The sequence below is a fragment of the Lingula anatina genome, chromosome 1 (genome assembly GCF_051362555.1).
Source record: "Lingula anatina isolate TDL-2025a chromosome 1, LinAna3.0, whole genome shotgun sequence".
NCBI classification, from domain to species: Eukaryota; Metazoa; Brachiopoda; class Lingulata; order Lingulida; family Lingulidae; genus Lingula; species Lingula anatina.
This window is the reverse complement of record NC_141767.1, coordinates 49,380,647-49,402,416: the sequence shown is the minus strand read 5'-3', so window position 1 is coordinate 49,402,416 and position 21,770 is coordinate 49,380,647. Positions and strand designations below refer to the sequence as shown.

The window sequence follows — 21,770 nt, the reverse complement described above, 5'->3', positions numbered from 1 at the left end:
CCTGAAATAAGTACTAACACCCTTTTCTCTTGTACATCCAAATATTTTATTCCCATCTTGTATAATTACAGTTTTTAGCAGAATTAACATATCACAATCCATAATGTTAATTCAAAATCTCCAGATCACCCTATGTTATTCACAACCATCTGTAACACCACCAATGCTATGTACACCTTTAAGCCCAGTGACTATTCACGTTTGGTTCACCAGAACAAAATGTGCTCAGATGCCTAAGCAAAGGTAAAGCTAAATATTCCCCTTTTCTCTAAAATGTAATTCATTTTGTTGTGTGTATGCTAACAGGCTACTGGAGTAACATGAACAGAAAAACAACTAATTTTCTTGTTATCTTGATTAATACAAATTATATATTTACAATTATTATTTTTTTACTATGTACAATCTTCACGTGCCTAAGTACACCTGAAATGGTTCATACTGCTCCAGTGTGCATCAATTTCCCCCAAAATTTGCATCTTTCTGTTAACAAATAACACTTAATTGCACTAATGTATAGGTGTTGGTACACATCCAATCACTAAACAAATGTCAGATTACCTCTATTTGGATTTTACCAATTATCCCAGAATTCAATTGCATCACAAACATTCAATAAATAGCAAACAACTGCATCACAAGAAACACAAACTAAAACAAGATTTGCTTCATTTCTAGACAATACTCCAACACAGAGTATGGCAGCACATGAGCTAGAAAATTGAAAGATGAAAATTTTATTATTCACAAGAACATTTTCCCATGAATTAAGAAATAACAAAATAGGTAATGGTATATCATACGTGTTGGCTTTTCATAAAAAATACGTAATTGTTCATACATAGCATTTTTTGAAAAATACCACTGATGGATTTCCTGAACAAAGGAATCTGTTCATTTCTCAAAGAAAAAGAGATGCCTTGTATAATAAGTCCCATTGGCTGTTGGTCACTATATGGCTGTCATAGTTTAAGGTTGTACTCTTGAGCTAAGCTCTTTTATCTCAATGTCCAATGTGCTTCAGTGTACTGTAGGTACTGTACTAAAAGTAAACACGCTCCCAACTCTTAGTAAAAACTTCCTGACAAGTGCTCTCAGTTCACCCTTCAACTCGAACAGTAGCATGTCACAGATGTAAGGGTAGTACACTGATGCATGGCCTCGGAACTAGAAATATAAAGAAAGCAGTTTAATTTTTTGCTGCAAATTATACTCAAATTTACAAAAACAAAATCACAACAATAAATTTAAAGACAATTTTCTTATTGATCCTATCACTTTAGGAACGTTCATACAATAAGTAAAATAAAAATTTAAAAAACTCCAATGCTCATTTGTTGACCAAAATGATCAGACCTGTTCTTCATTCATCTTCAGGGTCTTTGTGAGGATGAGGAGCAGCAGACTACTCCAAGTTTCTCTGTGGCTCTCTGACTGCAGGGACAGGAAATACTGCATGGCTTCTTTACACATGCTGCAATGAAAATATATATATATTTTTTTACCAAGTATGCAGTTTCCATCAATATGTTAAGTGAATGAATTTTTGCTTCTAAAAATATTAAATATTTTAAAATCAGCAAAGTCATAATTCAACTGAATGCAAGACTGCAAGACTAACACTGTATATGGTTCTGATATCTTTCGATATAACAATAATTCAAATGATCTCAATCTGACATAGTTGAATATCCCTTTTTCCAAAAACTTAAAAAGTAAATTGTTTCACTTGAGAATCTTACTTAGTCAATCGCTCTTGTACTTTTGACCATGACTGTCTTCTGGCTTCATCAGTGTTCATTCTGAAAAGGATTCTTAGAGCACAAGCTAAACTCTGGGTTTCCTGTTTCAGTAAGTTGGGCTTTGCCTTTCCCTTGAAACCTATAATTGGAATAAATATTCTGTTAAAATATGGCAAAACTTTTTAATCAAAAATTATTCATGATCATTCACTCCAGAAAAATACAGTCAACATACCAAACTTAACAACAGATAAAAAACAGATCTGATCTAAAATTAATACTGACAGTACAGAATATGACCAAAAATTAATCCACACACTTACCAGCTTTCCACAGGATGTTCCTTTGTTCATGATCAGAGTTAAATTTTTTGGCAAAATTGTGTGACTCCATGAGACAGTCTAGGAGTAGGAAAAGCTGCTCAGTGCTGAGGAACTGGTACATGCCTTGGTCCTCATTCTGCATGGTCTGGTCACCTGTACTGGCAGCATGACCTTCAAGGTCAGCCTGGAAAATATGAGAGAATAAATCAGAACAAGGCTTTTAAATATTAACAAAGTATGGTCCTGTAAGTCATGTCTGGAATATCTCAAGAGAACATTTCTTGACAAAAGTGAAATCTAAAAAAAAAAAAAAAAAAAAAAAAAAAGGAATGGATTGGACAAGAAGTTTAAATGTTCCTGTAAGAAAATGTAATTTTTTTTAGCCCTTATCGGTCTTAATTGTAAAAGTTGTTTAACCTTTATCAGTCTAATCTTTTTTACCTGTGCAGCAGCCAGGTTTTCAGCATCTTCCTTTCTGCTGGTAGTGGGGAAGAACACCACATTGTCTATAGTCTGTATCAACTCTAGCTGCACAACACACTTGATCAACAGGTAGGAGAACAACTTCTGTTCTGGGGCAACTACTTCTGAAACAAATCAATTGCTTACTCATCTTTGCTTTTGAGGTTTACTAATATATAAAATGTAATAGGTTCGAGAGAACAGAAATGGAAGAGATGTAACATACAGCGTAATAAACATCCCATAGAAGATGAAATATATAACTAAAATACAGTGGTATTAAAATTGATTTAAGTCAAATTTAAGTTTTAGTGCCTGACCAAAGGTAAAAATCTGTTTTAGGGGGAAAAGGTGAAATAAACTAGTGCCTACTTGTCCTGGGTATTTTGTGATCCCTAGATTCTTGAGAAGTGGTGCTGTTGATACTGTGCATGCTGCCTTGACGTCTATGCTGCTGCCCTAATGGGCGTTCTATTGAAAGTGATTTGTCATCCTGCAATATAATGATTACAGCACATTAACACAACAAATACCTGACAAAATATATGAGCAGCTTGATGGTGCAGCAATATTTCTTTATAAATATGTTCCAAGGTGCAGAAAAGCTGCATACAAATGCTCGCGCGCGCACACACACATACATTTTTCCTCATGGTGCATAGAGTAGCTCCTTGTGCTGTAAATAAATAAATAAACAGAAAACACCCACATCAAATCCACTCACGTCCATAGTCTGGTCCAGGCTGATATCAGTTTCCTCCTTGATTGTTCCTGGACTGTCAGGTGCCTCTGGCCTCCAGGTGAGTAAACTGAAATACAAAACAGATTTTATCTTACTGACACTCATTACATATTTAGAAAATGTGTACATGTTTAACAAAGCTGGAAAAAGAGCAAATTCATTATAAAACATGAATTATTATTAGCATATGCTGTGATGAAAAAGTTTAAGAACTGAACTACTACAATAAAAATATTCTGCCACAACCACCATTGGTTATGCAAATCATAATCCAAAAATACATTTTATGCATATTTTTCTAGTAAAATTAGACAGCATTTGCCAAAAACCTTTCCCTACTCTAAGGAGAGGCATCATTTCATCTGGTGAATTTACCACTGATTTAATTTACCTATGAGGAATGGTTGCCTTGAAGATCTTAAGCATACATTCACATGTGTTATCCCACACAGCTGGAGAGAACTTCATACCATTGGAAATGACCAAGTTTTCTAAACAGTTGGTGCCAGATCTGGCTAGCTGCTCGTTATCTGAAATAAATGAAGACAAATTTTTTATTTATTTTTTTTTTCAAAGAAGTCAAATTTTCAGTCAGAAGATATTTCGGTCAGGTGTTAGATTATAGTATTATATATAAAAACAAGTCCATGTTTTCAGCAAATCATATTAAAAAGTTACCTTTCACTTTCAAGCCAAAATAAGAAAAATATTGACACAAGTGATTCACCTTGTATTTTTGATAATATGAATACATAGATACAACAATTTATATAAATCACAACTCAAGAACAATATGCAATGGTATTGAATTTGAAGCTTTTCATAATTCTGTCATTCTTATGTTTTGATGAAAGTGAACACTACAATTTCCTTCATGTCATTTTTTGTCTTCCTTTTTTCAATTTCAATCTATATTTACAGAATATACTGTAATAATGAAAACATTTTACTATTTAGAAAGCCAACAAAGCTATGTTTACTATTCTCATATTGGTTCAATGACAAATTATTGTTAAATATTAATTAGTTATAACCAAATGCAGAAGACAACACTAAATATAATGATCAGATAAGTCGCTGTTTGGAGACAGCCAGTGAAATTTTTAACATTTTTAAAGCTTTGGGAGATTGTCTATCACACTGTGAAGCTCCTGGATGTGAAGCATGGAAGAGATGGAGGCTAAAGCTGTACGGGTTTCAATTCAATTATATTCTCTTTCATTTTGAAAAGTATATATATTATTTAGAGCAATAATCACACTGATAACTACATACTTAAAATAAAACTTATACATGCCGCAACCCATATTTAGTCCAAAGCAGAAACAGTTTCTAGGTCATTCTGTTTGGCTCAAGTGGAACATGCATAACATAAACAGAAGTTTCTAATTTTATAAAATATGAAATAAAGAAAAGCATTCTAAAAGCATCGTAAGATAATACAGATCATTTTCAACATTTTAAACACAGCAAAACAAGTTAGGAAAGGATTTTTGGGCACTACTTACTATTGTAACCTAACAGGACAGCAAAGAATGATAAAAAGGTGATTTATCATGTGAAAAAAAGGCACTACAAAATTGTAAGTTTCAAGACAAAAATCAGATGAAGATAAATGCAAAGTGTCTGGCCATATAAAAGACTAGACTGTGAAAAATCTTTGAATAATAGTTTCACATAGCAGTCAATCAATAAATTAAAAGAGATTTTTATAAGAATAACAAGTGCTCGTTTGTAACACTAGGCCCTCATACTTTTTTGTCATATGGTTTTCAGGCATAAAACACAATTTTGAAATGAATCAAAGCAGCAAATTTATCTCACTTAGCCACTTGACTGGCGCATATATATAGCACACAGCTGGCCAAAATCAGAAACTTGAAATATGACAGACAGAGCCCAGTGTTTACAGCTTTTTTTTTAATTGATCTGTAACAACAAACCTCTTTGACTTACCTTGCTGGACACACCAGAACAGCTGCTGGTAGAGATCATCCAGCAGAATTCCTTGTAACATGTCATAGTACTGTGTGAAGACATCTATGATGGCATACAGGGCATGGTTACACGTAGTGGTCATCCATTCTGCTTTCTGAAAATAAACATTTTCTGTGCATTTCAAATTGTGGCCATTTTCATCAAATAAAAGCTGTATGTTCAAAACATTCAATTATTTGTTAAAATACTATATTAATAATCATCATAATCCCTTTTAATGACAAAACTTTTTGACAGGAGCAGTAAGACTTTTGCTTTACTTGTTAATCATTTCAAAAGGTTAGTCAAAAACTAATCAGGTAAAAGAATACACCCACCCAGTATTTTGTGCGTTTACAGAGTATATCTCACCTCACTGGCCTGTTCTGGCAGTTTCATGTTGTCAAATATTCTGAAGATGACCCTGAACAGGTCCCTCCACCAGTGCTCCTGGAAATCTTCTCCATATGTCTTCATGATCTCAAACATCACAGTCAACCCTCTGAAGAATCACAATGAAGTTAAAATTCTCAAAATCTTCTCGGAACTATGTCAATATCTATATTATCTTAAATGTAATGTAGGAAGATGGAAAGAATCAGAGTTACTACCTACCTGGTTCTTACATCCAGTTTGCACCTGTTGATGACACAAGACAGTTCAAACAGTATTGGAAACCAACCTCTGACCCACACACGGTCTTCTTCTGGAACATTGATCTCATCTCCACCATGTTCACAAAAACTCTGAAAGATCAACAATACCGCATGAACACTTTTATTAACCTGTCAGGTACAAGAAGTTTCATGACTTTACTAATTACCACCACTCAACAGATTAAATCACAAAAGATAAAAATATATATCAACAAAGCTGAACACATTGATAAAGAACTGCCAACCCTAACAATCTTAATGGATTACAATAAATAAATGCCATATTTAAAATGCATTACCTTAATATGTATCATCTTTTTATCCTTATAATATTAACTACTTAGGCATATCTAACCCTTTAAGATCCTGGTGCTATTTTTCTGAGTGTTTTTGAAACTCCTTATTAGCCTCTGCTGGGCTCTCTGTGGCACCTACCTGTGGCCTGTCTGCCACATATTTAGCACAGTTTCTGATAAGCCTGATGGCCTCCATGCTGGTGTCAGGGAATGCGGCATTGCAGGCAAATTCTGACAAACATTTCACAGCATCTTGGAATGAATCAATTGTGGCTGAGAAGTATTTCTCGAAGATGCTAGCTGGAAAGGGAATAAGCGAAAAAAAGAAATATTTGAATGGTCTTTGTATGGCTGTTTTTATCAGGTCATTCTAAGCAATCATGAGAATTCCGAAGCAGGAAAGATTATATTACGCTTCAGCACACAAGCTCAGTGAAATTGAAATACCATTAATGCAATGCATCACCCACCACTCTGAGTGGTATCAATACTTCATATTCATCACAGCCCTCAGTGTGCATTACAAACTCATCACAAAATTTGTCTTTAGCAGCTAATAATCAAACACTGTTTGTGACAAACAACTGAATGGAGTAGTTTTCCACACAGCTTTATATAAGAACATAAAGACTTTCCATTCTGAAAATTAAACCACTCTCTACTTCTCAAAAAATATCAAGAATATGGGGCTAACACACCCATACTTTGAAAAAGAAATCAAAATATTTCTCCTCTGGAATTGTGTCATAGGTTTTTCTTTGTAAAATCTTGCACCCTGGCACCCTTCATACAGTAACTTACAGATAATCTTTCCAGTGGTTTGGAAGGCAAGCTCCACTATGCCTTCATCAATGTCTGATGCTGCCAGATGGAAGACACTGAAGATATTTTTCCAGCCAGACTTTATGTTTCCTGCCTGAGAGTTGACCATCTGAGCAACACATCTGACCACCATGTCTTTTATAGTGGGAGACCTGTTGAATATAAAATAATGATTTTATTAAATTTCCTTTGCAGTAAGTCTCCTTCAAAGGGTTTTATTTTCAAACTTACTATTCGACTTACTTAAACTCCTTGTTCTAATTAGTGAAAACCTTATTTTGTGCAAATTTCTTTATGAGTATGTCTTTAATGTTGCATCAAGACCTTTTATCAGTTGTCGTACGACAAACATTTGGTTCTTTTATTTAGCTACAATCACTTACCTGTTCTTTTTCATAATGTGCTCAAAAGGTCTCAAGAAATCTTTTTGAAAGTGAAAGTTGGCAAATTCTCCTTTCTCCAAAAATTTCATAGAGAGTTGCCTAAGGGAGTCCACAGCAAAGAAGGCAATGTCTTCATTTGGATTGCAACCCACCTGGATTTATGAAAGAATTTTTTTTAAATAAATTTTCAAATTTTAAAACATCCGCAAATAGTTACAAACATGATAAAACACAGACAAATGTATGATTTGCAAATATAGGGATTACAGCAAAAGCCATCCAACAAATAGTCATAATAATAACAAATCTTCACAGCTTCCTCGGCATAATCATAAAAGCCACACAATTCATAAAAAATTTAAACATCTATGGACCCCACAGATTTGGCTCAACAGACACCAAGGTGCTGGATGGCGAAAGAAGATTACATCATGTATAAAATCAAGTCATTACCTTGTTAAAATGGTCTCCTATGACTTGCCATATTCTGGACCACTGCAGCCTAATACGACCCATGTTGTAGTAGGAGATCTCCACTATCTTCTGCAGGCTGTACATCCTGGGGTGACCATGATGAGACAGCTCCTCCATGGACACCTGACACAGGGCACGCACAAACTCCACTGAAAAATTAGATGATTATTTTTTAGATACATGCTAAGACTACAACTCACTATCAAAATCCCAAACTTACTTAATGTCCTACTCTTGAAGATGGCAATAACCAGATGCAAATTCTTCAGTTTTAGCGACAAGTCAAGCACATACAACTTGCACTCTCTTATGCTTCTCTGCCATTTTATCCAGACTATACAAATAATTTCCAAAATCCCCAGCTATTTGATTTTGAAACCAATAGTTCTACTATGGTATGAACAGAAGAGATATTGTTAATTCACACAAGTGCTTTGTTTTCGATGTAAGCAATACTGAAGTATATAAGATAATGATTCCTTATTTATATCAACTTGCTCATTATCAGCATTTTATACTCTGTATTAACATGCTTATATAAACTGCATTTACCAATTGCATCTCCATCCAACTTGACCGAACCAGTAAATATTCTGTCAACAGCCACAACAACACTCTGAGAGCTGGTTTCTCCCATCGACTCCTGAATCTTATCCATTCTTTTCTGGTCTATACCTTGCCTTACTATTGCTAAAATAAAACAATGCTCAAGAATGTTATTGTCTAGAAAAGCAACATATTAAAGCAGAGAGCACATGGTATATATGACATCAAGCTATGTCAGAGAACTGTCATGTTAATGCATTATAATTTTACTTATTTATCACTTTCCTTCTTTTTCTGTTTTTTGTATTATTTATTAATTTTTTTATAAATGGTAAAAAAATTAATCACACTAAAATAAACTTCAAGTGGGTTACTTATCATTTTAGCTGTATAAATTCAAGAAACATTATTCCACTTGACAATAAATCATTAACTGGTAAAGATGGTCCAGTGCTGGGATCATACGAGTATTCTTACCATCAGGATCAAAGGCGTCAACTGGTGTGAGGTTGTGTCCCCTCTCTCCTGCAGCACCTATAAATTTTGTTTTCACACCAGTGCCTATTAGCTGGGCTAACTCCAATTGGGAGATACATTTAAGGATCTAAAAATAAATTCAAAATAGAAAATGTTAGTGTGAATTGTATGTAACCAAGAACCATCAATCTCATCTTACTCTTTGATCTTTTTAGAAGAGATATTGTTGAGACATTGATGATCCAACCTTTTTTACTTGTAAATCAGAGCTCAGTGAAATTGAAATACCAGTTATGCATTATATCAGCTACCACTGTGATTGTGGTATCACTTTTTTCATCATCATTGCCCTCTGTAAGAATCTTAAGTTAATGGAAGAAGAGATTAACTATGTAACACTTATTAAATAGAATACAAGCATGGCATATTTTTTGCTAATATCAGGTATCCACCAGCTTTTAACAACACCACATGGATGAGATTCACTAAGAAAAGCTGAAACAGAGACTATTTGTCAGGTTAAGAGGGGAGATTTAAAGGTTTATTCTCTTCCATCATCTCTTACCTCCAACCAAGATTTTCCCAGATAGTTTCCATCTGTGTGTGCCACTGAGATTAGTGTCTTGATGGTGTCTATGTTCTTGGCTTTCATCTCAGATATGGAGGTGGCAGTTAATAGAGTGAACCTGGACAATGCCTGGACATAAGCATCACGCTCTAGCTGGAAGGTCAAACAACATATGATATTCTAATTGTTGGCTATCATTTTTGAGACAGTGTCTTTTTTTTTTCAAATTTAAAGTCAACTTGTCTAATGTAAAATGGGTGTGTACAAAAACAATTTTATTATTCCATTTTTTGAAACTCAATCCTTTAAATGGCTGCCTAAATGCATGATCAACTTCACTTCCAAAAAAACCAAATCACAACAGAATTCCAAAATGTTTTCTGCAGTTAAATATTATATGATTTCATTTAAGTGACTATAGGTGACTACATCTTATCCAATGGTTAGTTTCTGTCCTTTCAGGTCTTGTTCGACAATTTATAATGCAAAGAACTTATGGAATACAAATGGATCACTGCATATCTTCAAAACATATTCAACTGTTCTTGTATAAACTTACCTCCATGTGAAATATACAAGCTATTCTTATGGCACAGCGGATACCTTCCAGACAGAGGAAGGCGATCTCTTGGTCATCACAGTCTTGTAAACCCACACTGAAGGCAGCCAGGAATGGCGTCCAAGCAAGCTGAAATGTGTGGAATGTACCCATTAGCATTTGTCTTTATTATCAGAGAGAAAGAGATCTACAAGTTAGCTTTGACATTATTTGAAAGGTTGTCATTTTAGACACACAACATATTTGGAGGAAACTTGGAAAATTAAAGAGTTTATATGGTCACAACATCTTATCTGCAGTTTTATACATCGAATACCTTACAGTGAAATTAACCTGGGGCAAAATGTGAACAAATTCGCATTAACTTTATTATAAGATATTGTAGCTAGAGCTCAGTGAAATTGAAATACCAGTTATATTAATCATCAGCTACTACAGTAAGTAGTATCACTGATTGAAAATCATCACAGCTCTCTTAAACTAAAGAAAAAATAACTTAATTGTTATCATAAACTTAACCACATATAGCACCACCAGTACCTAGTGTACATATATAATGAGGTTACCTTAAACATGGGCCTGACATGTTCCACATGCTGAGCCATAGTAAAACTTGCTTGAACGTGGCTGACACTTTCCATCAGAGCTTTAGCTGCAGAGGCCATGTGCTCCATCTCCATATTGTATAACAACTTTCTTCTCTTCTCGTTTGCCAAATCTTGAAAACAATTGGGAAATTTCTCAAATTTGCAAGCAAGTACATGTATATTTTATGTTTCAATGGAGAACAAATATGCAAACCGTTCACCATCTTTACAAACTTAATTCAGAAATTATTTAATAAAAAAAGGAAAGAAACTTCCTTTTCTTATTTTCCTATCCTTTATTTATGTATTGCCAATATTCACATACCTACAGTAGATGCTGAACTCTTTCCTGGTTTGTTTTTCATTTTGATTTCATTGCCAGCAATCTCATCATAAATAGTGGTCAAAAATTCTTCAGGCAAATCTTTGCTGTCGTTTATGCCTCTGTTCATCCTAATATACTGCTCCTTTGTCATCTTACTCTTAACCTGTGAATAGCAAACAAACCCACTAAGTCACTGCAAAAATTTTCAAATTGACTACTGAGACAAATATGCTAAATTCTAGATAAATTATATGCCATCAATTCTTAAAAGTTTCTTCTGAGATATCACAAAACTATCCAGAAAGCTAAGCCAGATTAGAACTATGGCAAGAAGTTTCAAATTAAATCGCAGCAGATACACCATAACTGACAAAAAAACATTTTTATTTGCAAAATTAATGAGTTTTTTCAAATGTCATGCCTGCCATACATAAAGAGAATAGCTTGAATTTTACAAAAGCATGGTTTGTAGAAATTACTAATCACACTGAACAACAATATCTGTATTAACCAGTCCTATACATACCTGTGAACTGTGCAAATCGGTAGTGAGCATAATAACAGAATACGCCAAAACATAGGCAGTGTCAGCACTGGCAAATACAGAGTCACTGGAAGAAAAAATCAATGCAAATTAACTATTGCCAAGTTCAGTCTAATTAAATCAGACATTACCAGGTTTGCTTCATTAATAGCATATCTATTTTTATAAAATATATCAAACTATACATTTTTAAATGAAGTTATTTAAGCTTCCGACTATGTAAATTGGTGGTTATATGATCACAAAAAGAAACCCCTAAACACACAACATTGCAACTTACTTGGGGTTACATTCACAGTATCTGGCAGCAAACTTCTCCATCAGTCTGTCAATCTTCTGTGCCTCTCCTGGAAGCCTGAAACCTGCCAGAAACTTCCTCAGAGCAGGTACAAACTGCATGCCTTGAAAGTCCATCAGGTCCACATAGGCATACATCACCTCTTTGTGACATCTGCAGTCAAATGAACATGCCATTACTGGTTGCTCAGCCATTGACAGTTGCAGAGTTTGAACTTTTTAAACAGCATGTAATTGGAATATATACCAATTTGTATCTATCTTAGCTACTTATCAAATATATTTGATTTCCATTAAAATATTGAACACAACATTTCCAAAATTCATCTTTACTTACTTTTCATTTTCTCCCATGAAATCTCCAATAGCAGTCTAAAATAAAACAAAGAGAATAAAAGAATAAACTCAATTACATAAGTTTCAAATAACATTTATTTTTAAAATTTTCTGAAGTTTTCTGAAATTAAATGTTTTTAAAAGTACATTTATTGGAGTCTTTGGCTCTACTGGAAAAAACGCACGGTGGATTTATATTTTAGGCTTACTTTGTCTAATCTTTCATCTGTTGCAAAGAATTCAGCCACATCAGATGCTGACTTTCCAAGTAATCCCTGTTCTTGTAAATATGCAATGCCTTTGGCTGGTTTTTTGTTAAACCTGGAGACCAAACAAAATGAAAACAAAGCTGTGGATTGCTTCTAATATATAATGGTCAATGTCAAATCTAAATACAATCAAATCGTTTCTTAATTTCTTAATTTAATTTAAGCTGTGAGCAAAAGCAGTATATGCATATGCCAGTAAGTGCAAATTTCCAGTGTTACTCCATTTAATTGCCTAGAACAGGTCTTCAATCTTCAAAAATACAATCAAAAAATGTACCATTCACAAAATAAGAGCATCCCAGTGATTACTCACAGTTCAATTCCATGCTCCCACAGCTCTTTCTGTTGCTTCATCACCTCAAACTGCTCTGGGTTGTCCAGAGCTGTGGTGCTGAGGTGGAGACCAGAGTTACTGGAGGCCAGGGAGTTAGTGCTGTCATAACTTGTCATAGTACCCTTACCAGAGTCATTGTCACTCTCACCACTGGGTTTGTTCTCTTGTGCTGGAAGCAGTGGTACTATCCATAGCATGTGGTGTGTAATTTTCACCACTGCTTTTGTTTTCTACCATTTTTTGTAGAAGTATCAGGTGTTATCCCAAACTAATTTAACATGATTCCCTTTTAGGAGATAAATGCCCACTCCTTTTCATAATCATGACAAAGATGGGAAATATTGTATTTATAACCTCTAATTCATCAAACCATGCACTTTATTATTTGGATGGTTTTGGTCTACTATCCCCAAGGCTTAAAGTTACCTCTGATCCAAATACAGTTTACAACAGCCGACTTCATATGAAGTATTTCTTATACCACAGGCTGTATATGCAATTCCATTACTTATTCAAGTTTGACTGGGAATGTGAGTTTGCATACACGACTTCACCTATTGTTATTACTTACTTAAGTTGGACTGGGAATGTGGGTTGACATACAGGTCTTTACTCCACTCCACCATACATTTCTGTATAGACACCAAGCACTCCAAGCCTTTTATCCTCATACTCTTCTCCTGGTTGGGAGTAGCACCTGCAACACAAATGACATTATACATGATAATATTCATAAATTACATTTGATGTTGCCCATGAAATTTTTTCACAGCTTTATTTCTGAGTACATAAATCTAAAATAGAAATACAGACAAATTTTAGAGATAACCATATTTAAGCAACAGTTAAAATTTTAATATTTATTTCCAAAAAAGTTTGAGTGAGATATTTCTCTAATATACTAACCTAATTCTAGAGCATGCCTGCCTACAGCAATCTTGGACAAATCATTGGTCAGTCTGTCAAAAATGTTGGCAGCAGCCAAATCACAGTCATAGTTCACATAGATATCAACAACACACTGAGCATCTGGAAATAAAAGAGAAAAACCTTTTTTTTTTTAAAGAAACAATTTAATGCCACATTAATTATTTTTATTAAGTTGAGAAAAAGTGAAGATTCCCCTGCCTTATTTCATATCATTAAATCCTGTTTTACTTTCTAGAGATTATTATGATATAGATGATATTTTCACCTTGAAATGTCATCCTAGGCAACTTTAAGCTTATGATTTTATTGCACACGCACACACACACACAAACTCACACGCCTCCAAGGAATCAATGCATGAGACAATACCAGACATTTGTTTTTAGTGTTATCAACAGTCAGAGGACAATGTGACAAGGGGATAATGATGTCATATTCAAAAACCCTGATCTGCTACTTTTCATATTTTAATTGCAATAACATACAGATATGTATTAAACTCTGAAATTATTGACACCTTACCTGCACATATCCTGGTAAGAGCCTGGATCACCATCCACTTGTGCTCAAATGAGCTGCTTGGTGTTTCAAGAATATATAAAAATATTTCCTTGAAGAAAACCTAAGGAAAGAAGAGAAGGGATTATATGGATACTTGAACAAATTTCAAGGTGAGGTTTGATGAAATTGTTTTTATTCATCAGGCAAAAGTGGAACCTTATTTCTTAATTATTGATTGCTGCAATCAGATTAACTTTATCATGATAATGTCTCTTTCTTTAAATCCAACATAAATTGAACAAGCTAGTCACAGAGATGATTCCCTTTGGTTTAACTAAATACTCAGGTAGCATACTTAATTTACATATTTTCTTACCTCAATCTGCATCTTCAAATGTTGCTTAAAATTGGACAGAAGTGTCAGGAAAATGGACAATGACAGTTCAAAGACTTCTGGCACAGAAGACACCCCATTCTTGGACAGAGCCACACACAGATACTGTTTAATTGCATTGCTGAAGACTTCATTGGTTCTGAAGACTGGCCCAGCATTCTGCAGGATTGACAGAAGAAGCTGCAGGGACAAAATCTTGGACCTCAGTTCATGGGACCTAGAGGTAAAAACAACACATAAGCTAACATAATTTAATTCTCTGGTTGTTAGACTTCAACAAAGCAGACCTGGTCTACAGCAAGTTTTGCAGACATGTCACAATATAATTCCATGCCTCTAAATATTGTTCACTTTCCCATCAAAAAGTGCTCAGTTTCACCTTAACTAAAGAACTCCTGTGTATCAAGGCAAAAAGAACTTAAGCATTAAAATGCACACTTTGATTACATTACAAAACATTAACAACACTGACATTAGTTATACATTAGTAACTGAGAATAGAGCCTCTTTCCCAAAAGTCCAGGGGAATCGACCTACTTGGGATCAGGAGGTCCATCTGACAAGGGTTTCATGGAAAGTTTGCACAAACTCCTAAATACAAGGAATGCATCCTTTTGCAGAATATGGGAGAAAGCACCACCTGGGGGTTCATGTGGTTCTGTTTCATCAGAATGAGAACCTGGAATGCATACAGTTTCAAAACACATACAAATACATTTTGAAATTTTATAACCTAAAAAAAAGTTTGAAGATAACTGAGCTGCTTTAAAATTGAATATGCATCACATCTTAGAATACTGTTCAACGCACCACAAAAGATAACACCATCATGTTGTATACAGGTTATAGTGCTTAACAGTGCAGACTGACTTGAAAATTAGCATTATAGCCCCAATAATTGCAACATGCAATAACAGAATAGTTGTTGCACTAGCTTAAGAACAAAATGACTGTGTATAAATGTCAGTTTGATCAAATACTTAATAGCTACCAAAAATTGAATAAAAAATTATGCTTTTTTTTTATAAAATGACTGTGTACAATAACATACCTGTTGGCGTTGTAGCTGGTTTGTCTGGTTGGACAGGACTTTGCCCAACACCATTTTCCACTGGCTTAGGTGTTGGTTCTTCATTACCCAGTTTTGCTAAGAAACAAAAGGCTATGGTATCAGAAGTAATTTGTTTGCAGCATATACCATTCTTATTATAGACCTTTAATACCTATCAATCCTTGATACAGGTTTTAAGCATATCATTTTAAACTTTGATATAGGCCCTTAATATATCCTTTTATCCCTGATACAGGCATTTAACTTACCCTTTTTGTAGTTAAAGCAATAATAACTCTTCCTTTGAGATTCAAAAATCCGCATGAAATACATTGTAAACAACGCATGGAAATATATTCTATTGTAGTTTACCACTAAAACGGCCGTTATTGTAGGAAAACTAAAATCTGTGCTTGTCAATAGGGCTTTCGATCACTTTTTTCCGGTCGACAAGTGCATTCGTTGCTAATGACGTAATGGTGTCACGCGGATTCTCGCGTTCATTCGAGACCAAAATAACATGGCGGGAAACCCTCAGACGTAAGTTGCGAGTTTTTGTACAGTGCGTCGGATAACGAAAAGCCCAGAATGGCACACATTGTGGATATAAATGCATTTTTAACAAAAAGACGAATATATCTCATGAATCTTATATAGTGTTGTTGTTGTCTGCTTTTCCCGCGGTTTTAAGTAGGTCACCAGTGACTTTGCAATGTCAGAGAGAGCTCCGTCAGTTAAAATCTCTTAAGAGATTTTAACAAAAAACCGTACGTTCAGGAAAAAAACCCTGGATTAACTTTGAATGCAGGAATGGGGTCGTTGGCCATTGGTAAGTACGGGAAAATTGCCGTTTTTTCCAGGAAAATCCAATTTTTGGCCAAAACGAAGAGTTATTATGACTTTAACAATTTATAGTAGATTTGTAAGGACCTAACAGGTGTAAAGTGATATTTAATGAAATGAGACAGAAATTAAATCAAAAACAACCATAACTCCTGACCAAAACAGTTATTATGATGTCAATAAGTCAACTCACCCACAACTTGATTTACAACCTCCTCTAGAATGGTTTTAGCAATTTCATCTGGGGTTGCCTCGGTTTCCTGTTCAGCTTCAGTGGATGGTGCTGATACCACTTCCTCCCTTGGTGTAGATGTTCCATCTTCCCTAGGAGTTGATCCACCATCTTGTGGTGTTGAACTGCCATTTTCAGTTTGTGTCGAGTCGGTATCATCTCTTGGTGTTGACAATCCCTGAAATACACCATTATGTCTGTTTTTATCGCAGTAATAAACATTAGGCTAACAAACATTTTTTAAAGTAAAGGAGATAAGACTCATAGCCCTGTTACGTTATAAATGGTTGGAAAATATCTACACAAGCCAGAAAAACCTTGGTAAAATGTTCTATTCAGAAACCTGAAGAGACAGGCATGAATCCTAGAGGTAAACAAGGATGTAAATTGAAGGCTGCTTTACCTCACTATCTTCTCCTTGTTGACCTGAAACAGCACTGGGTGGCCTTTCCTCCTCTTCTCTTTGGCACACTTCTTCCTCCTTTGGTCTGGCGCTCTGACCTTCTTTCTCCTGCTGCTCATCTGCCTATACAGCATAGAGATAAATGATAAATAATCCATGAAAACATTTACCGCTAATGAATGTTCTATAAACAGAGAAAAATTCCTACATCACTACTTATTAAATGCCTATTTTTCCAATTTTACAAGGCATTTTTTAAAGGATTCATCCAAGGTTCAGCCACTAGAGATAAAATGCATTAATAAAAAATCATCAAGATTGTTATTCTCTATAACATTTTAACCAGTAAGGTATACAATTCTTTTCACTTACAGCCTGGTTTTCCATTCGTGAGAAGATGACATTGAGCATTTGTGTGAGAGTGGCCTTGGCAGTGGTTTGATTGATTAAATTCTTGCTTGCTAGGAAAATATTGTAGCATGTCCGCACTGTTTGCAGGACAGTGCCTTCATGGATTTCACATGTACTGGAAGTGACTATGGTTAGAAGAGCCTGAAATATATCAATCAAGTTATCATAATACAGACATGTTTACATAACTGAAGTACAAATAAACATTTTAAATATATATATATACTGCTTAAGTTGAAATAATTCAATTCAGGTATACCATACACAAAATTATTTAGCTTTTTTTCTGTAAAAGCATCACAACTTTACCCCATAAAATGCAAATCAAGCCAAAGTAACTGTCATGTATTTGATAATGAATATACCTTGATAATTTGCAGTTGCACCCCTTCATCAGTCTGTGGTCCATTAAAGCAACTACAGATGGTTTCTACAATCCTATCAATCAGCCTCTTGCCTGGGGTAGTGCTGTCTGGGGCATTCCCAACTAAGTGGCCATAAGCTATTAATTTCTAAAAGAGTGCAATTTAATGATTAATTTTACAAGATCAAGGAACAGGTAAAAATAAGGTGGACACATGTTAATGAACACTTTAACATTTATCTATGTCAAAATAAATGTATCAGTTTTTGGGACAGTGATAAAAGAAACCCCCTTAAGCATGTAACTCACATGTATATAAGTGAGTTTTCTTAATGTTACAGGGTTGAAAAAAAAAGGATGCAACATTAAGATGAAAATTCACAAGGTCAATCATGTATCAAAATTTAAAAAACATCAACATAATAATTAATTGTCCACTTTGTTCGCAAAGATGTTTCCTCCATCAGAATGAAGTAGTTTCGTGTACATATCAGACTATGTAAAGCTTTCAATGGGAAAGATGGTTAGAATTAAAAATTTCACATAGACTGCCTCCACATCATGAGTTCCAACTAAGAACACAAACTTCGCAAGACCACAAGAAAACATAGAGTACTCTTAGAAGCTTCAGGAATTTCAACTTCATGTTATAATCCCTCTACACTGAATGTCACCAAACAGTTTATTTCTCAGAACACAGACAAAAAATAGCCTGGTTGACAATAAGCTTTACCAGAAACTGCACTTGCATACAATTAATCAACGGATCAATATGATCATAAGACACAGTGATGAAAGTGGTGTGCTGAACATAATGATATTGATTTTCTCACTACATCTAAGAGAGTAGTCTAAACAAGACTGCATCAAATATACAATTTCCTGCAACATTTGATCCTTTATTGAAAGTACCTGACAGCAAAATGTAGTTGCTTATCCACATAATGACTTCTTATTGCAAATTGTAATGTCACTTTCATACACAGTCACTGTACATAGTACAAAACCAAACTCTCCTGAGGCAGGACTTCAGCTAATCCTTCCCACAAAGAACCTTGCATAATATCCAACCACAGAAGTGGTAAGACAAAAAAAGGAAACTAGTGATCAAATGCCTTTCAATTAATAACATACCACTACACAATATTCACTTTTAAATATTGAAATAGATAATACCAACCAATCACAGACAACTGATCACCTTGATGAAAAAAAGCTAGTCCATAAAAACTTTGCTGCCAACAGAATCATTAAATGCTACATTCATTATTAAGCCAGGAAAAATGTAAATAATAATTATTTATATAAATAAGGCATGCCAGTTTGGCTGATCCTTTTGAATAAGAAATGTAGAAAAAGTAGCACTTGAACATGTCATTGGGAAATTATAAAACTCATAAATAATAGAGACTAAAAGTTAACATTTAAATTACAAACAAGAGTGCTTGTATAACTGAGACACATGTTAATACCACAATTACATTAAAACAATTTCAAGAAAGGAGGGCAACATACAATTATAAAATATTTTCAGACTACTTTTTAGTCAAAATAAGTCATTGCAGCAAAGTCCAATGTTATTTAATCAAAACTTACTTGTAAACAGTCTAATGCAGTATTTACTATCCTTGAACATTTTGACTGGCACGCTAGTTCAAATGGTAAAAAGTACTTGTCAGCTTCAACAAAACCAGCATTAGATTTTGGTAATGGTAATGCTGCAGATGTCCCTCCTTGTGTTTGACTGGAATTTTGTGATATAATGTTATATAAAGGCTATAATTTCCATTTATAAATGTTTAAGGATTGGCTATTCACAATTGGGAAATGTTTCAAAACATTCTTTTAAACAATATCCTAGTTACTGGTAACATTTTTTAAATATAAATTAAAAGTAATAAATCATATTTAACACAGTTGTTATGTTAAAAGCTATATCAATCACAAACAAATATTTTAAGCACAAGTACTAACCTTTGATTATTCAACTCAGCCTTTATTTCATCTAAAAGAAGAAAACAAAGTAAAAATATCAAATATATACCTTTCTATCCTTCCTTTTTATCCATTTATAAATAACATAAATGAATTTTAAAAAATTAAGAAATAAACACATCAAACAAATATTTTACTGTTAATTTCTACATATAATTATAAATAATGCAGTAGGTAAAGATGATAACATATTTTTCATTTTTATCAACAAAGTTATCTTTGTCATTTCCTGTATCATATCTGTTGCATATAATGTTTGAATATATGCAATTACACTTAAACCTAAGGAGAAACAGTATTTCAGATGCTTAATTAGATCTTGTGCAGGTGATGTCAGCTTCCTCCAGTAATGCTACTTTCAGGTGCTGTGGATTTTTATTCGTCAATGAATGAATAGGGAAATGGGCTTCAGAAACATCTCCAATTATTGACCAATGAAGACTGCCACAGCATTTAAAATGTCAATAAGCATCCTCAAGGTGTAAGCCTTTGCATAGCCACACGATGCTTTTATTTATCACCATTATGACTGCACAGGAAGAATATTGAAGTTCACTCTTATGCTGTATTAAACTACGTCACTTTTGTGAAGGAAGAAGTTATTAGTTTAGTTATGATACCATTACAAAATAATCTATATATCACTTTAGCAATGAAATGTAGGAACTGTATATAGATACCTGTATGTAAAGCACTGCATAACAACAGACTCATATACCTCACTCTTGTTGAGAAGAAAATCAGGTTCATTTGCTTTCAGCTGACTACAAAATAACTTTGTTAGGTGAACTGCCACTTAACCAGTCAAATTGCATCCTTAAGTTTCTCCCATTCTATTCAAATTCAGTCTAGGTGCTCTGAATACACTGATGTCAATGTTATGTGGTAAGAAACAATGACTTGTATTGAATATTCAATTTGGTCTTGCTGTTGCTGTTTAACTATAAAATAACCATCTGTTATGATTATTTACTTGAGGTGAAAATGTCAAAAACAAAATAAATCTTTTAATTAATCTATCAAAATAGCAGAGCCACTGATCAAAGTCCCCAGAGAAAAACATTGAAAATCAAAGGGGGCATAATGCATAAATTAAAGTAATTGCAAGTTTAGCAGGAAAGTATCATAAAATGGATTTCCTGGGGTAAACAACAATTTTCCCATACTTTCCAATGGTTAATCAATCTGTTGCGACCTCCAAAGCAAGTCAATTGTTTTTTTTACTTTTTTTTTTTTTTTTTGTAATAATCTCTTGATATAGCTCTATGGTCTCTATAAGATCCCTTGAGAGATTATTAGAGAAGCTAGTTGATTGTTTTTTTTTTCTTCTTCTTAAGTGTATTTTTTTGTAATAAGAGACTTTTACAGAAGGTAGCCATCTTTGAAGGTCCACATGGTCATATGGCAAGCACAGATTCCAGAATAACTGCCATAACCACCATTTTGGTGGTAAAATGGAATTTGTATTTCTTAGTGTTGTTTTCAATGTATTTTTTGTTGAATTTTGAACCTCGTGTAGTTTTTATCCCTTTAAGTACATTAAAATAGTACTATTTCATTTAAGACTCATCAGCAAAATGCACACTGGATAAAACCAGTTACTGTAAACGCGATGATAAATCTAGTCCATTACAGCTCTGTGATGACATCGGGCAAGACGGATGATTGAGCAGTGGCAGTGACACCGCTATGCTAGCGAAGTAGGAGTGACCAACTCAATTGTACTTACCAAGTGCAACAACACAAGCTTTCTTCAATTGAGAATGGTATGGCTTCTTGATCTCTTTGTCCGCGAGTATTTTCTCGAGGGCTCGAGTTAAAAACATATCCTTAGCTTGTCGTTTTTCGGTCATATTGTTTGCACCCGGTTGGAAAAGGATGCGTGTCCATCGGCCATATTTTTTCAAGATCACGTGACTCTCCATGT

General features: G+C 34.3%; 1 protein-coding gene across 4 annotated transcripts; it reads right to left on the bottom strand.

Annotated features, from left to right (window-relative positions):
- Nucleotides 1-22: 22 nt before the first annotated feature.
- LOC106150434 (brefeldin A-inhibited guanine nucleotide-exchange protein 1) lies at nucleotides 23-21,770 on the bottom strand. 4 transcript variants are annotated; one of them, XM_013523242.3, is made up of 39 exons: nucleotides 21,573-21,770; nucleotides 19,823-19,853; nucleotides 19,445-19,592; nucleotides 17,850-17,996; nucleotides 17,446-17,625; nucleotides 17,074-17,196; nucleotides 16,632-16,848; nucleotides 15,596-15,691; nucleotides 15,082-15,223; nucleotides 14,527-14,761; nucleotides 14,172-14,271; nucleotides 13,626-13,748; nucleotides 13,291-13,416; nucleotides 12,699-12,888; nucleotides 12,326-12,437; nucleotides 12,118-12,152; nucleotides 11,764-11,934; nucleotides 11,466-11,550; nucleotides 10,940-11,102; nucleotides 10,594-10,745; nucleotides 10,028-10,156; nucleotides 9,466-9,621; nucleotides 8,901-9,027; nucleotides 8,430-8,567; nucleotides 7,857-8,026; nucleotides 7,404-7,555; nucleotides 7,000-7,172; nucleotides 6,338-6,498; nucleotides 5,862-5,992; nucleotides 5,619-5,748; nucleotides 5,226-5,361; nucleotides 3,661-3,799; nucleotides 3,237-3,336; nucleotides 2,900-3,020; nucleotides 2,507-2,652; nucleotides 2,066-2,249; nucleotides 1,743-1,881; nucleotides 1,357-1,474; nucleotides 23-1,167 (listed from the first exon to the last, which is right to left on the bottom strand). In XM_013523242.3, exons 1-39 carry the CDS (start codon nucleotides 21,766-21,768, stop codon nucleotides 1,021-1,023), a joined length of 5,469 nt encoding a protein of 1,822 aa, XP_013378696.2. In that variant the 5' UTR covers nucleotides 21,769-21,770; the 3' UTR covers nucleotides 23-1,020. The 4 variants fall into 4 exon arrangements, with proteins under 4 accessions (XP_013378696.2, XP_013378697.2, XP_086856613.1 ...); XM_013523243.3 differs by having other exon boundaries at nucleotides 2,507-2,649; XM_087000487.1 differs by having other exon boundaries at nucleotides 3,252-3,336.

Excerpts from the sequence above, each read along its gene's own strand:
- LOC106150434 (XM_013523242.3), bottom strand. The coding sequence starts at position 21,768 with ATGGAGAGTCACGTGATCTTGAAAAAATATGGCCGATGGACACGCATC. Across the intron at positions 19,854-21,572 it reads AGCTTGTGTTGTTGCACTTG|ATGAAATAAAGGCTGAGTTG; the intron begins GTAAGTACAATT and ends TTCTTCTTTTAG. Across the intron at positions 14,762-15,081 it reads GATGGACCTCCTGATCCCAA|GTCCCATGAACTGAGGTCCA; the intron begins GTAGGTCGATTC and ends TTTTACCTCTAG.